A 16,899-nucleotide genomic window follows, 5' to 3' on the forward strand; every position below is an offset into this window, starting at 1 on the left:
AAGCTCCCACTGCTTCACTGTAGCCGATAATCCCAACTCGGTCTCGACACGCTGCGCTGGCTGGGGTTTGTTTTCTCAGTCTTTTAAAGGCCAATTTCAGAGAAAACCACATTTTCCACACTTTTCTGCAATAAAAGTCTTTGAAGTAGGATGCAAACATTGTTAAATCCTCCAAATTGTACATTTCTAATATTTATTCAATTACCCCGAGGTTCAAAACCAGCCTTTAGTTTAACACCAACATTTACAGCCATTTCAATCCTTTTTAATGTATTTATACTTGGTAGTTAAACGTGTCTCTGGTTAGTCAGACTGAAATCTGATTGCTGTGAGTCAGAATATGCAAATCTGCTTCATACGTGAAAATGTTTTGGTTGTACGGGGAAAGGATGTGTTTACACTGCTATACCATGACTGAAATGTGTCTCAGAAAACTCCTGAAGTAGTTTGAGCGATCGGATTTGTATCTGTTTTAAATGTGTTTCAGATCAATTCCTGAAGTAGTTTTAGTGATCAGATTTATACCCGTTTTAAATCAGATCACTTCCTGAAGTGCTTTGAGTGTTGTCTCAGACAATCTCCTGGGGTGGTTGAAGTGATCGGATTTGTATCTCTTTTAAACTCGTCTCAGACCACCTCCTGAAGTGCTTTGAGTGACCAGATCCGTGTCAGTTTTAAATGTTTCAGACCACCTCCTAAAGTGGTTTGAGTCATCATCTCAGACCACCTCCTTAAGTGGTTTAAGTGATAGGATTTGTGTCCATTTTAAATGTGTCTCAGACCACCTCCTGAAGTGTTTTTAGTGATGGTCTCAGACCACCTCCTGAAGTGTTTTTAGTGATGGTCTTAGACCACCTCCTAAAGTGGTTTAAGCAATAGTCTCAGACCATCTCCTTAAATGGTTTCAGTGATTGGATTTGTATCTGTTTTAAACTCTTCTCAGACAACATCCTAAAGTGGTTTGAGTGATCATCTCAGACCACCTCCTGAAGTGTTTTTAGTGATCGTCTCAGACCACCTTCTAAAGCGTGATTGTCTTTGTAAGATTATTGATCTGTTGTTCGAATTTTATGAGTATCTGGCTTGATACATCATAAAGAAGAAAAGAGATCCAGTCCAAAACAGTTTTGGGTACATTAAAATCGAGTAAAAGATGATTGAAAAAGAATTTAATAACACACAGATTAACTCTTTAATCGATGAACATAATACGACAAAACTCCTACATATTCTTACATCTTAGACCACCTCCTAAAGTGTTTTTTGATTATCTTACACTACCTCCTGAAGTGGTTTCAGTGATAGGGTTTGGGTCCATTTTAAGTGATTGTCTCTTTGATTGAGTGATCCACTGTGACCACAAGCTATTTCCCTGAGTAAGTTCTGGTACAGAATAATGAGAGCAGTCGTGTAAACTTACATAATAAATTTAGCCTATTTAACCACAGATGCAGCCTTTTCTCTGAAAATCGTATATTAGTTATAAGACTAATCAGTTTCTCTCTGTTTGTTGGTTGTAGAGAACGTGGAGAGCTTTGCGCTGTACTTCATGCTCGGCGTGTGCTTCGGGCTGCTGCTGGCTATGACGCTCCTCATCCTGGGAATCGCCTGCAGGCGACGAACACCCACCAAGAAACCCTCGTCACCTGACCGCAGACAACTCAAAGAGTCCAGCGAGGAGGACGAGGATGAAGGTAGGGGCTGGAGAAATCGTAAAAACGTAAAATTGTGATGTTCCTAAACGTTGTCTTGAGATATACAGCAAAAGTATTCATACACCTTTACTCTAAAATTCATTAATAAAATTCTGAGAAATCAATTGCCTTAAGAATTCACTAAATTAGTTAATAGTCCTTCAGCTGTGTGCAATTTAGTCTTAGTATGCACTGTATAAACTGTTCTGTGAAGGTCTCAGTGGTTTGTTAGAGAACACTAGTGAACAAAAAGCATCATGAAGAACCAAGTTGTTTTACAACTGTTTCTACAAAACCTACCAAGACACGGCCCTGATGCACCCAAACTGACCGATCCAGCAAGGAGAGCACTGATCAGAGAAGCAAAGAGCCAAGAGGCCCATGATCACTCTGGAGGAGCTGCAGAAATCTACAACTCAAACGTCTCTTTCTTCACCAGCAACAAAAAAAAACTCATATTTGAGAGACGGCTCTTAGCTTTAAAAAGGAAAATGAATGCGTTAGCAGCTCATATGTGCAGCATCTTTAGCGCATGCATAAAAGCAAAAAGACGCTTGAATTACAATTTGACAATTCACATTCATGTCGCATGTCCATGGATCAAATACGTATCTGATTTTGGACCACATATGGAAGTGACTCAAGTCTGATTTGAAAAAAATCGGATTTGGCACATTCACACATCCATAAAAAAAATCAGTTCTGAGCCACATTGAGCAATAAATCAGATTTGAGTCACTTCAGCCTGGTAATGTGAACGTAGCCTATAATAAATGTAATGATAAATAAATAAAAATAAATTAAAAATTAAAACTTTAAACTTAAATGTTTTTTAGACAATTACAGGCTTTCTGATGTTGATCAGAAACTAAAATTTTAAAATGGTAAAAATGTAATGTAAAAAAAAAAAGTACAAGGGGTATGAATACTTTTGCAAGCTACTGTAAAACCCACACATTTGGTGTTTCTGATTCTGGAACAGATGAAGGAGAAGACGAAGAGGTTGGGGGCGGGGTCAGAGATGAAGAGGAAGCGGAGGTGCCGAAGGTCGTCGTGGCAACCATGAGCGAGCGCAGCCAATCAAACGGCACCCTGAGGAGCGCCAACGTGTTTAACTCAGCGGAGGAGCTGGAGCGAGCTCGGCGTCTGGAGGAGAGGGAGCGAATCGTCCGGGAGATCTGGAGGAACGGACAGCCGGATATACTGCTGACGGGGACGGGGACACTGGGACGGGTTCACTACCGCTAACAGACTCAACACTGACTCTTTATTTTATATATTTTATATATATGTACAGTACCAGTCAAACGCTTGGACACACCTTCTTATTCAATATATAGTAAATGAATAGTGAAGTGATCTATCAGACTATGAAGGAACACATAAGGAATCATGTAGTAACTTAAAAACAGTGTTAAACAAACCAAAATACTCTGTTAACTTGTGGTTTCTGAGGCTGGTAACTCTAACAACACAGAATAATCTTACTTTTCCTTTGCTGGGGTGATCCTGATGAGTGCCAGTTTCATCATTATCACATTAACTCACTTCAACATGCCTTTTGCAATCAGTTGGTCCCTCGTAGCAATGCTTTCATTGTTTTTTTTATATACTTCAGTGTAGTCAGAGGTGAAATGAGTTTTGATGGGAGCCAAGATGATCATTTTCTTACTCACTGAACGCATCCCGCCCACATAAAAAACTGATTGGCTGACACACAGACTCTATGCAGAAAACAGGCCAATCTGAAACCTCTTTGTTTTGCAAGCACTTCATTAATAGGCACATGAGCGGATTGCCTATCTCTTCCTCTCTTTGCCACATGTGATTGGTTGTTGATTGATTGGTGTCGCCTGCATGCCCCTTTGTGTTCACTCTTGGGCCACTCGTTCTAGATTCCGAGAAAAATCTGGGCTCCAGGGAACCGTTATTGATATGTAGTAAACTCTCGCAACTTCCGGGAGACTTGGTACATCTGTATTCACTGTATACCTGTAACTCTACCTCTTCACTACTTTACTTTAACTGATGCTCTCAAACACTTTATTAAGAGACAAGAAATTCAAGTTATTAACTCTTGATGAGTTCAGCACAGCTGTTAACTGAAAGCCTGAATTCCAGGTGATGTGTAAAGCTGTCATCTTAGCAAGAGGTTTTACTTCTTGCTAAGAATCTAAAATATGAACCATTTTGGTTTGGTTACTAAATAAATCCAAATGTTTTTCTTTATACTTTGAATGAGATTAGAAGTAATCTACTATAATTATGAAAAATCAATGAATTTACAGTGTGTCCAAACTTTTGACTAAGACTGTATACAGTTGTAATTGCAATTATGTATATACATATACCAGTGATGAGCTGGTATAAGCTGAGTTTCAGGTCAAACCATACATATCAAAACACATTACAACTCTAATGCTAGAAAGTGCTACTTTTTGTTAGCACACCTATGGGAATTCTCATGGTATGTAAACACTAATAATGTAAATACTGATAACACCGATGGACATGATGGAAATTTTGATGCCTTTCTAGATTTAAAACAAACTTTTTGAAGCTTCTAGAACAAATTCCAACACCAGCAGATGATCAGCATGTCTCTCCAAACCATCACTGATCATCAGTACATTTTACATTTCATTTAAAGTAAATAAAGGGAGCAGAGTCTGGAGGAAGAGTGGAGAGACACACAGTCCAAACTGCTCGAGGTCAAGTGTGAAGTTTCCACCAATCAGTGATGGTTTGGAGAGACATGCTGATCATCTGCTGGTGTTGATCCACTGTGTTTTATTATCAAGTCTAAAGTCAGTGCAGTTTTGTTTTCCTGAGAAAATCCTACAGCACTTCATGCTTCCCTCTGCTGCTGACAACTTTTATGAAGATGCAGATTTCATTTTCCAGCAGGACTTGGCACACTGCCCTCACTGCACCAAAAGTACCAGTTGGTCTTAGTTATATAATATTCTAATTTTCTGAGACACTGATTTTTGGGTTTTCATTGGCTGTAATCCATAATATTATCAACAATCAAAGAAATAAACACGTTCACATTTTCAACTGATTTACTGAAATAAAGTAACTTTTCATTAATATTCTAATTCTTTGAGATGCTCTAGTATTTGCACCAGTTCTAGAGTTATAGAGTGTAGAGTTCTGTCACAAATTGATGGAATTTGCTCACACTATTTCAGTAAATAGAGTTATCTAGAGCTTTCAGCAGGTTATGAAGCTGGAACTAATTCAACACAAACAAATGTGTTAATACTCAGGAAATCCTGAGTTCCTGCATCTGAATCCACCAAAGAAAAGCTGAAGCAATAATAACAACTTTCTTCTGTGATTTAACTGTTTATTTGTGTTTATTTTGTGTTTATTATTTTGTTCTTATCACTTCAAGAACATCTTGTACATTTAAGCGTAAACATTTTGTACCCTGTCTTTTTAAAGCATCTGTTTATACACTGTTCATATTATCATTATGTTTGAGTTGTTTTCTGCAGTTTGACGATACTCTGTCAATAAATCAATGGTTTGTACAAAAGCAGAACAATTTAATTGAGTTAAATTCCTCTGAATCTCTTTGTTTAGAAAGGTCTAAATTTGGATCTCTGACTCCAGAGTGACTGTTCTCCGGACACACCCCTAACCAGAAGCAATTTCCAGTAGAAAAATAAACTCAGTTCTCTGTCCTTTCACTTCTCGACCCAGAGCTTCCTGTGGCTGCTTTCCCACATCCCCCCGAGCCGGCAGCCCCCCGGAGGACAGATAAACCACCCAACATCCAGTCAAACTCCAGTCCTTCAGAGTTTTAATGCTTCCCTACATGAGGTTTAGCTACTGTATGATGTTCATGTTTGGAGGCAACAACTGTAATCAGTCTTTACTGATAACTGGCAACGAGTCTTTAACATCTCTGTGGAGGAATTTTGTTTTATTCTTCTTTACAGAATGGTTTTAATTCAGACACACTGGAGGATTTTCCAGCATAAACATCCTGTTTAAGATCATCCACAGCATCTCAATCTCAAGACTTTAACTAGACCCTCCAAAACCCCACCCCAAAAAAAAATATCCATTCAGAGATTAACTTTGTGTGTTTTGGGTCGTTGTCCTGCTGCAGAACCCAAGTAATCCTGAGCTTGAGGTCACAAACTAATGGACGGATATTATTATATATTTTGTATATTATATATTTTATAATATATATTATCACACAGACACACTACCACCGCCATGTTTTACTACATTCAGTATGATGATCTTTTTCTGAAATTATGTTAGTAAGAGGACACACTTTCCAAAAAAAAGTTTCACTTTTGTCTCGTCAGTCTAAAGAATATTTACCCAAATATTTACCCAATTCTCTTGGAATTCTCCAATGGAGACCATTTTCTCCCAGTCTCTTTATTCTTATTATTGAATCATTAACACTGATGTTAACTGAGGCGAGTGAGATCCTGCAGTTCTTTAAATGTAGTTCTGGGTTCTTTTGGGATCTCCTGGATGAGTTCTTCATGCCCTTTTGGAGTCATTTTGTTCGGTTGGCCCATCACTCCTGGGAAGGTTCACCAGTGTTCCATGTTTTTTCTCCATTAGTGAATAATAGTGAATCACTGTGTTTTTTTGAGTCCCAAAGCTTTAGAAATGACTTTATAACCTTTTCCAGACTAATAGATGATCAATGACTTTATTTTTTTATTTTATTAAAAAAATTAGGGCATAATGTGTTGTTTTTGAGATCTTTTATCTGCTTCATGTTGTCAGACAGGTTCTATTTAAGTGATTTCTTGATTCTACAGGTCTGGCAGTAATCAGGCCTGGTTGTGGTTAGTAGTGAAATTAAACTCAGCTTTCCAGAAAGTGATTAATCATATATTAATTTATGGGGGGCAGACACCTGGATAGTTTTTTTTCCATTAATAAATAAAAGAAAGATTTTTTTGAAATGACAAAAATGCAAAAACATAAATATGTAAGGGGCAAATACTGTTTCATGCCACCGTAAGGGCTTTCAAATAATGTGTTCAGCTAACACTAATGTTACTGGTAAACAGCTTATTTGCATAAAAGTGTCAGAGCCCTTAAACGGCTCATCCTGAAAGGGACTGAAACTATATTTATTTGTGATTTTTGTGTAAAAAGCTTCATGAACATGTTTTGTATAGACAACAGACCTAATCTAACTTTTGTATTAAGAAAGGTATAATATTTCCCCTTTAATAATAACACAATTAGCGTTCTGCACAGTGTAGCGTTGCTAATCGGTGCATTCTGTGTTAAACCGCTGATTTTCTGTAACCGTATCCCTCAATTACGCCGCTCTGTAACGGTTCACAGCCGACAGTGTGAAGGATAAAGCTTCAGAGGGGCGGGGCATCTGTTCAGCCGCCACATTTCAGTGTGGAACTGCAGATATGATCAATCTCTGTTAAATACGGCTATTAAACCTGACCCGTTCCCATGACATCCAGTCTCTAATAGCTCCCAGCTGCAGACCGGCAGCCCCGCCCCCTCCGCCTTCACAGGAACTCCAGTGACCCGAACCAGCCATAAACAAACACTGCTCTTAAAATAAACTGAGGAAAGGGTTTTATTGAAACAGAAAGAATGACAGACAGAGACTGAAGCATTGCTTGAATCGTATAAACGTAATAAAACAGCCGTACAGTCGTGTGGATACAAAATCAAAATCAGGGGAAAATCAAATCAGTACACAGAGTTAAAGCAGCAACAAACACATCGGTAGCCTTTTCTGACTGTGCCTTTATTCACTTTACTGTGCTAAACTAATCTATATTTCATTATGAGGAATTTAACGGACTCTGGGACTTTATCCAGGATAGCTCTCACTGTGAGTTGTACAAGATGTTGAAACTACCTCCACCATGTTTGGAAGCTGTACCTTATCCTGGCTAGCTCTCACTGTAAGTTGTTGATGCTGAAACTACCTCCACCATGTTTAGAAGCTGTACTTTATCCTGGCTTGCTCTCTGTGCAAGTTGTCAATGTTAAAACTACCTCCACCATGTTTGGAAGCTGTACTTAATATCCAGGCTGGTTCTCAGTGTAAGTTGTGATTATTGAAACTACCTCCATCATGTTTGGAAGCTGTACTTTATCCTGGCTAGCTCTCACTGTGAGTTGTAGTAGATGTTGAAACTACCTCCACCATGTTTGGAAGCTGTACTTTATCCTGGCTAGCTCTCACTGTGAGTTATAGATAATGAAACTACCTCCACCATGTTTAGAAGCTGTACTTTATCCTGGCTAGCCCTCACTGTAAACTGGAGCCTGTACTTTATCCTGGCTAGTTCTCCCTGTGAGTTTTAGATGTTTAAACTACCACCACAAGCTGTACTTTATCCTGGCTATTCCTTACTAAAACAATATGACGAGGTCTAAGTAAACATCTGTTCCTGCAGTGGAAAAGAAGCCAATTACTCCAGCTTTTCTCTTAATTTCAAGGATGTGAATGTGGACTAATGTCCTGATTTGATGACCTGGGATGACCTATGACCTCAAAGAACCATTTGAAGCATTTTTTCATGTCATGTTAAAGAGAGTCGGAAGCTTTGGGGAGCTGAAGGTCAGATAACGTAAATGTCTGAGCAGCTAAAATACGCCAAAGGCTCTATTATTCATTCCCTAATCCTTTGCATACAAAGGCCACAATAAGTTAACTCCGCCCCCTCGCGCTGCGTCCCTTGGTTTTGAACTTTAATCTAAATGAGCTACACTTAAAACCAGAAGCTGCAACACAGGCACAGAATTACTGAACCGCCTCATAACAAATAACAAATCAAATCATATAAAAAAACAAACAAACAAACAGATCATTAGTTGCCCTCAGGACAGACTTTTATATTACAAGACAATTCATAACATATTTAATAAAAGAAGACGAAAGTATGATCAGTTACAGGCGTCTCCTTCAGCTCATCCTCACAGCAGAGCAAAAACAATAAACACGTCCATTAATCAAAAATCTGAACTATATGATTGGATGATTGGAGATCACATGGGAAACAATAGCTTTTATATGAAGCCGTTACGGAGAATCAGGTCCGACACACAGCGCACCGACCCGGCACACAGCGCACCGACCCGGCACACAGCGCACCGACCCGGCACACAGCGCACCGACCCGGCACACAGCGGTTCAAACAAACAAACAAAAAAAACACATCTAACATACCCAGAGAAAGAGAAAAAAGAGAGAGAGAGAGAGCATGAGTGTGTGAGAAAGAGAGAGTGTAAGAGAAAGATAGTGAGAGTGAGTGAGAGAGAGAGAAAAGAAGGGGGAGAGAGCAAGTGTAAGAGAAAGAGAGCAAAAGAAGGGGGAGAGAGAGAAAGAGAGAGAGAAAGGCAAATAAAAAGAGAATGAGAGCATGAGAGGGCAGAGGAAGGGCTAAAAGAAAAAAGAGTGAGAAATGAGTGCATCATCGCAGTCAGGCAAAAATCTCAGCATTTGTTATTTTTCACATTTTTGTGAATCTGTCAGTTCTATATACTGTATTTAAATTTCAAAACAAATTGACCAATAGGAGAAATGACTTGAGGTATGACTTGAAATGACTTGAAGAAACAAAATGCTTCTGATAATGTCTTCAAACTGCAGACATTCGCGATGTTAAACTGTTGTTTTATTTAGTTCCATTCAGAAAAAAGCAATGCAAAATTTTAATTAAGTCTGTTTAATTTGTGCATTGTTGGAAAAAGTGGCTAAAATGAATGAAATCTTGCAAAAACCATGTGTGTTCAGCCAAATGTTCCAAAAACTTCAATTTTGAAAGAAAAGAAAGAAAATGACACTAAATTCCATCGTAAAAGTTTCTGTTTTAAAGAGAAAAGGTTTTAGCATGACAGCAAAAAGAGAAGAGAAGGAAAAGGTTTGAGAAATAAGAGAAAGAAGTGAGAAAGAGATGAACTGGGGTAACAGAGGAAAGGACGGAGAGTATACAGCAAAGAGGAGAGAAAGGAGGGACATTATCTGAGAATAACAGACATTATCAGGAGAATCAGGATTTATCTGTATTTAAACAGTAACATGCAGTGTACGGCCATGTTCTCACTACAGGTAATGTTCTGCATGGTTTAGGTAAGGGGCGGAGCTTGTGTAGTGCATGCAGAAGGCCTGGTATATGACCATTACACCTATACATAAACTCAACTGGACATTACCCCGACTTTATCCTGGCAGCCCTCACAGTACAGAGTACAGATAAAGTCCAGATATACAGCTCTGGAAAAAATGAAGAGAGCACTTCTGTTTCTGAATCAGTTTCTCTGATGTTTGCGTAAAATGAACATTGTTGTTTTATTCTATAAACTACAGACAACATTTCTCCCAAATTCCACAATTAGAGCATTTATTTATAGAAAATGAGAAATGTCTGAAATAATAAAAAGATGCAGAGCTTTCAGACCTCAAATAATGCAAAGAAAACAAAAGTTCATATTCATAAAGTTTTAAGAGTTCAGAAATCAATATTTGGTGCAAAAACCCTGTTGGTTTTTAATCAGTTTTCAATTTTCATCTTGGCATCATGTTCTCTTTCTCCACCAGTCTTACACACTGCTTTTGGATAACTTTATGCTTCTTTACTCCTGGTGCAAAAATTCAAGCAGTTCAGTTTGATTTGATGGTTTGTAATCATTTTGATTTTAAAAAATTGGTCAAATCAAAGAAACTCATAATTTTTAAGTGGTCTCTTATTATTTTCCAGAGCTGTATATAGAGCTGTTATACAGAAAACAGTGTGGATTATTACTGCGCATGTGGGAAAGAGAGTTATAAAAGAAAAAGAGAGAGAGAGGGAAAGAAACCTAATTGCAGTTCCAGCTCTAAGGCACAAGTGCGTTTCTACATTGCACTATTAAACAGGAAGCAGAGACGGCAGACTGAAGAATCGTCCTGTTTAATCACCATAATAATAATAATAAAAAAGTGAAATTCAACTCCAGACAAAACGATTTCAGACCGTAAATAATAAAAAAACATGAACACAGCCTGGAACTCTAGACAGGAGCGAGTTAAACGCTTTTAAACTGAAAATAAAATCCTCACAGTGGCTCAACACCAGACGAACAGCAGCGCTAAACACTCCAGTTCACTCAGACGTGTGTGTGTGTGTGTGTAGATGTGTTTGTAGATGTGTTTATGGATGGATTACGGCCGCTGTATCCCCCTCAGCCTGGCTGGTGGGGGGGCGGGTTTACGGTTTGGAGGATTCGCTCTCTCCGGTTTTGTCCTCGTCTTTGTGGCCGTGCTCGGGGCCGTCGTCCGCCAGCTCCCCCTCCTCCGCCGCCCCCTGGAACATGTCGTGTGTCCACTTGGGGCTGCTGCCACTGCCGCCACCGACACCTCCGCCGCCACTCCCGCTGCCTCTACGCACGGTGAAGGAACCTCTGGTGCGTGGGTACTGGCCACGGCCACGGCCACGCCCATCCGGCCACTTCATCTCTGCTTCACGATCACGGTCATCATGCTGCAGAGATATATAAGAAAATATTTGTATATATATATATTTATGCTTACATTTATATGATGCAGCATTACCGAGTAGCATCACAGTGCTAACGCTCGGAGAAAAGCGCAGCGCCTCGGTTCTGATACATCAGCTCACAGACGCAGCCTTGTGCTGATCCACATCACCCTAGAAGTGATGAGGGGAAAGAGCGCCATCTACTACTGTACCCACCCAGAGATAGAGCAAGACCATTTGTGCTCTCTCAGGGCTTCAGCAGCTGATGGTAAGCTGCATGACCAGGATTCAAACCAGCGATCTACCAATCATCCTGGCAGCGCTTTAGACCCTGGACCACTTGGATACCCAATAGGTAAATGTTTAAGTGAAATGAACTTTGTTGTTTTATTCTATAAACGACAACGAACATTTCTCCCAAATATATAGTCATTTCAAGCATTTACTTGCAGAAAATGAGAAATAAATAAGCAAAATAAATAACAAAAATGACAGAGCTTTCAGACCTTAAATAACGCAAAGAAAACAAGTTCATATTTATTTAGAATTACTTTTAAATTACTAAATATGAAAGGAACCAATATAAATCTGATTACCTGGAAGTACTTCCTGCTCTTTGGAGTGTACTCGGGGTCCCACTCCTCGTCTTGGGGTCGTATTGGTCCGCCCACATTAGCAGGGTTACCATTGTTATTGTTGCCAGGGTAATTTCCCCGGTTCCATCCTCGGCCTCCTCTCATTCGAGGCTGGGAAACAGAACAATCCCTTTAGTATTGTTATTATTACTATTATTACTAGAACAACAGCACAGCAACAAACCTCACTTGTGTTTAAACAGCAATTAAACACAGCAGAGCCATGTATAGTGCTTCGGCCTTGAGGAAGCACTACAGTTATACAACATTTAGAACATCTTTTAACAGAATCTTTAGTCCCATGTTTTTCAGACTATAAGACTGACTATAAGGATTATAAGGCGCATTTAAAGAGACACTATAAGGAACTTTTAATACAGCAGATCTTGTCGCTGAGTGGTGGTGGGAGATAGCTAACTAAGTTAAGATAAAGTTCTCCAGCACTTAAGCTGGAGCCGAGGCATTAGCGGCTAACCGCTAGCCCAACATTGCAACACTGGAACCCTGAGCGTAGGCATTTTAACATGGAAACTGCACAGGCTACAGTCAGATATGCTCATGCTGCTCCAGCAGTGCTAGCCGAGGTTAGCAGAATGCTAAAGGGCCTATATAATCCCCTCTGAATTGCCAAAGAGCTAGCGGTTAGCGGCTAATGCTGCTCCAGTCTCAGTGCTGGAGAACTAAACTGAAACTTACTGCTCCTTAATACCTGACTGGTACAATTTATACATAAGGTGGGAAAATTAAAGGATTTTAAGTCCGCCTTATAGTCCGAAAATTACAATATTTTCTAAATTCAGTCCTTGCTTTAGGCGTTTTAGACATTTGGACCCTATTATACCACTAATATAACTTACTTCAATCATCTATAAACACAAATGCCAAAAAACAAACCAAAACCTTAATTTTTGCACACATTACCATATATCAGAATGTGCTTCCGCTCAGTTCTACACACCATGTGTTCATCATTGTAGTAAAATCCAGGCTACAGTACTTACGAAGCCTCGTTCGTGTCCCCCGCGTCCTCTATCGTATCCTCCTCGATCGTATCCTCCCCGGTCGTATCCTCCGCGGTCGTAGCCCCCCCGTCCCCTCTCATAGCCTCGCTCCATGTGGCCCCCCTCGTAGTCCCGGGGCCCGCGGTCCATGGGGCCCGGGTACTCTCGGGGTCCCAGGCGAGACTTATCGAACCCCCCCTTCTCCGCGTGCTCCTCCTCCCCGTGGTAGTCCCGGGAGCGGTACGGCTGCGGGGACGGAGACGAGGAAGAGGAGGAGGAAGGAGAACGCTCGCGCTTCTTCTTACTTTTCCTTAAAACGAGGGATAAAATCAGTCATCAGGGAACAGGTGATTACAGAGGCTTGGGGTTTGAGCCTGTGCAGTGTTCTACAGAGCTCTACAAATCAATAAATAATGATTTAATGCACATTTAAGGAAGTCATTGTTGGTTCTTCACGGCTCTTTTGTAAGAACAGAGACTTTTTCTTATTCTGTGATGTAAGAAGAATAATTAAACACATCAGGTATGATCTTTTCCCAGCTTTTATCACATTCTCCTTCAATTTTACCTGTTTTTCACCTGCAGAAAATAGGAAATGACTAATTATACAGAGAGCAAAAAGCAGAATCTTTAAATTCCAAATTATAAATTGTATTTGGTCGAGTCACTTGAACATAAGCTTCACTGAAAACGCACAGCACATAGAATAGTACACAGTAATCTGTGTGGGTTGTGGCCTCCAAACCTGCCCATCGACAATCCCCCAATCCCATTTCCACACCCCGGTTGCCAGGTATATAACATAACAGCAGAAAATAAGTGAGCTGTAGCCATGGAAACGAGTGAGCTTGCTATTTAACTCTGCTGAACAGGTAATCACTGAGCTTCAGTAAGGTTTGCTAACCATAGCTAGGTAACTTACCACCACCACTAGTGTAAAACAGATGGGCATTTTGGACACTGTAAAACAAATATATTTACTTTAACACTGACTGTGTCACAGAAAAATATATATATTTGCCCAAAAATAGAAAATAACCTTTAGTATTTTTAAAATTCACTCCTTGCTTTTTTTAAAGACGTCTTAAACATCCAAAAAACTCCTGCCTTACCCAAAATAGCCACACACCGACATGCCAAAAGTCATGGGACAGCAGTATGCAAACTGATTACGAACTGTTATGTCAGGGAAGGGCTCAGGAATGCCCACAACTGTATAAGTTGTGAGGTGATATCTTGTGAGGAAGGCTGAACACTCGCAAGCATGCTCACGGCCGGGTTCACTCGTGTGAACAGACGAGTGACTTCTGCACTGAATGCAATTGTGAACAATGACGAAGACCACATATTCCACAGGTCAAAAGTCATGGGACACAATACCTCCACAATAGTTCCTGTCCCATGATATGTGGCATGTCTGTATATGGCTGTCAGTTGTCGATAAACAATCGATAAACAAAACAAAGACCATTAAAGAGAATTAAACGTTAATAAATACGGATCCTCATCAGTTCAGATCTGTTACCCTGCAGGACTTACTTGGACTTCTTGTGTTTGGAGGGTTTGTCTGGAGACAGTTCTCGGCTGGGGGTGCGAGACCCGGCTGAGCCCTTGCCCCCCTCGCGTTTGGGGTATTTTTTACGTCGCTCAATATCCAATCGCAGGTCCATAGATTCTCCTTCATATTTTTTGCTATAATCCTGTGGAGACACACAGATGCAGTGCAGAATTAATACAGGATTATTAATACTCTGATAAACTAAGAATGAAGCCTGGATTAAGTGTGAATAAAAGGTTTCAGTGAAATATTCCCCACTGACTGAAGAATTCAGCCCTGAATTTACACTTTTGTGTTACAAATGAACCAATAGAAAGAAGCCCTGGGAAACCATATTTAAGACTGAGGTTTGTTTAGAAAGAGCAACAATATCACTATTAAACTTGGGAAAAATGTCCCATAATCTGTAAACTGTAAGTGAGGCAGAAATACACATCAGTGAACGGGAAGCTGTGAACCACCTGTTGACAAAAATAAATGGGTTGCAGTGCGCCATCTACTGGTGACTCAGAGGAACGACAAAGAGTAAACCTTCAATTTCAGAGGTAAAAAAAAAAACAAAGAAATAAAGAATACAATATAAAACCATATAAAATATACAGTACCAGTCAAAAGTCTGAACACCTCTTCTTGTTCAGTGTTTTTTCTCTTATCTCTTAATTTAATTTATTTTCTACATTGTAGATTAATATTAAAGACATGGAAAAGATTAAGGAACACATATAGAATTACATAATAAACAGTTAAAAAGTGTTTTTCCTCCACATTAATCCCCTGATCTAAACCTGATGAACTGAGATGGTGATTTGAGGTGATTTAATTGGGATGAGCTGCAGCTTCAACTATTGTTCAGCACCTCCAGAAACTCCTTCCTTCAAGACTCTGAGAAAACTATTCCAGGTGACTCTCCCTCATGAAGACACTGAGATTAAAATCTCACCAAGAGTCTGCAGATCTGTCCTCAAATATACATGTGATACTTAGAAGAATCTAAAGTATAATAAAACATATATATAAAAATAATTCAGCGTGTGTTCCTGTATATAGCTTTAATATAGTCTTTAATTTTACATTTACAAGGGAAAAATAATTATAAAAGGAGAGAAAACACACTGAATCAGAAGAAAAGAGGTGTGTCCAAACTTTTGACTGGTACTGTATATACATTTAATGCATTATAAAACAAAAAAGTCCATTTTAAAGATATATAATTTCTTTCCACAGGATAACGGTGAGATGGATAAATGTATTTTTTAATAATACACACATTAATTAATAATATACACATCTTTGCGCAATTCATTAAAACTCAACTCTAACAGCATCTAAAAGCACATTTTTTTATTTTTATACATAAAAAAGCATTCATTTAAGATAGCCCTGTAAAATAGGTTAAACTATTGTTTCTGACCAAAAAAAAACTGTTTTTCCAAAATAATAACTTTATAAGAGAAGGAAAACTTCACAGAATGGACGTTAATATAAGAAAAATGTAAAAAATGAATCATTAAAGACGTTTTCTTAGCAGAGCCACAATATGGTCTAGACTAGGGTTAAATAAAGCTGAAAGAATGAGGTTTTTTTTTTTTCAATTTCTTCCATCATTAAAACAGTGATTCTAGAACCATAAACATCATACTGTGACAAAAAGAGAAGAGTGTTGGGCACCCAAAGAACATGTGTAGTGCACATATAAAAAACAAGTGAGGCTACAGAGGAGAGATCTGATGGGAAAGCAGCATGCTCCATGCTTTCCCCAGCGTGATTAGTACAGAGCCTCACTTGTTCAAAATGCAGGTTCGAGGAGGAATACTTACTATGGCGTTCGCTTAGAGGTCCACTGAAAGGCTTGGACAACAGGATCAATAGTCACTTCCTTTTTGATTAGCCTTTTGTTTGGGCATGTACGTACCCACCGATTAATCATATCACAAAAGCTGGAGGGGGAGGGCGTAATGCTGAGTAATACAAAAGGTACTCGGGGTTCTGCTGTATTAGAATTATGCACCTCCTTTAAATGGGGGGAAAAAGCACATTGCAGTTTCAGCTGGCACACACTGAGCTGGAATTTTGATTTGAAAACGCTCTGTCACCTTATACTCGCTCTCTTCCATATCCTCAAACAGACGAGAGTGCTTCTTAAAAGCACTGGGAGACACATCAATTCTCCTACGGGGGAGAGAGAGAGAGAGACAAAAACAGAGGTTACCCTGATAAAGAACTTATAATATTTACTTATTTAAGAATGAACAGGTCAGTTTAATATTAACCCATATCATTCCATCATTATAAATTCTATAAAATCAATATATAACTTGTTTCATAACTGAAAATGAGAAATGTGGCCTCTTTTTCACTGCAGAGCCAAACAGTTCTGGGTATGGAGGGTAATATCGCACAGTAGCGATGTGAAACGAGCCCCAAACTGGTGTGCTAACACCATGCTAACAAAGATAGACAGAGCTCTTCATTGTTGTTGTACAGTGAAACTACTGGAGATCGGTTGCTGGCATGCTAACACTG

General features: G+C 39.3%; 2 protein-coding genes across 5 annotated transcripts in view; one reads left to right on the forward strand and one right to left on the reverse strand.

Annotated features, from left to right (window-relative positions):
* LOC125789910 (protein eva-1 homolog B-like) overlaps positions 1–16,899 on the forward strand; it is a 361,643-nt gene that overhangs the window by 8,005 nt on the left and 336,739 nt on the right. Inside the window, exons 3-4 of one of the 2 annotated variants that reach the window (XR_007429932.1) lie at positions 1,521–1,694; positions 2,677–4,405. Coding sequence is in view for 1 of the 2 variants with exons in the window: in XM_049473012.1 (XP_049328969.1) it covers positions 1,521–1,694; positions 2,677–2,942 (440 nt within the window). In the remaining variant the exon portion in view is untranslated. Of the gene's footprint in view, positions 1–1,520; positions 1,695–2,676; positions 5,617–16,899 lie in introns of those variants that run through there. The other variant, XM_049473012.1, reaches the window with a different exon arrangement.
* thrap3b (thyroid hormone receptor associated protein 3b) overlaps positions 7,264–16,899 on the reverse strand; it is a 48,742-nt gene continuing 39,106 nt past the window's right edge. The window contains exons 7-13 of one of the 3 annotated variants that reach the window (XR_007429930.1): positions 16,470–16,545; positions 14,358–14,518; positions 12,819–13,128; positions 11,779–11,928; positions 7,931–11,185; positions 7,812–7,860; positions 7,264–7,599 (exon numbers count right to left, since the gene is read on the reverse strand). Coding sequence is in view for 1 of the 3 variants with exons in the window: in XM_022666475.2 (XP_022522196.2) it covers positions 10,913–11,185; positions 11,779–11,928; positions 12,819–13,128; positions 14,358–14,518; positions 16,470–16,545 (970 nt within the window). In the remaining 2 variants the exon portion in view is untranslated. Of the gene's footprint in view, positions 7,600–7,811; positions 7,861–7,930; positions 11,186–11,778; positions 11,929–12,818; positions 13,129–14,357; positions 14,519–16,469; positions 16,546–16,899 lie in introns of those variants that run through there. The other 2 variants (XR_007429931.1, XM_022666475.2) reach the window with 2 other exon arrangements.

Source organism: Astyanax mexicanus, unplaced genomic scaffold (genome assembly GCF_023375975.1).
Source record: "Astyanax mexicanus isolate ESR-SI-001 unplaced genomic scaffold, AstMex3_surface scaffold_32, whole genome shotgun sequence".
In the NCBI taxonomy this organism is placed as follows: domain Eukaryota; kingdom Metazoa; phylum Chordata; class Actinopteri; order Characiformes; family Acestrorhamphidae; genus Astyanax; species Astyanax mexicanus.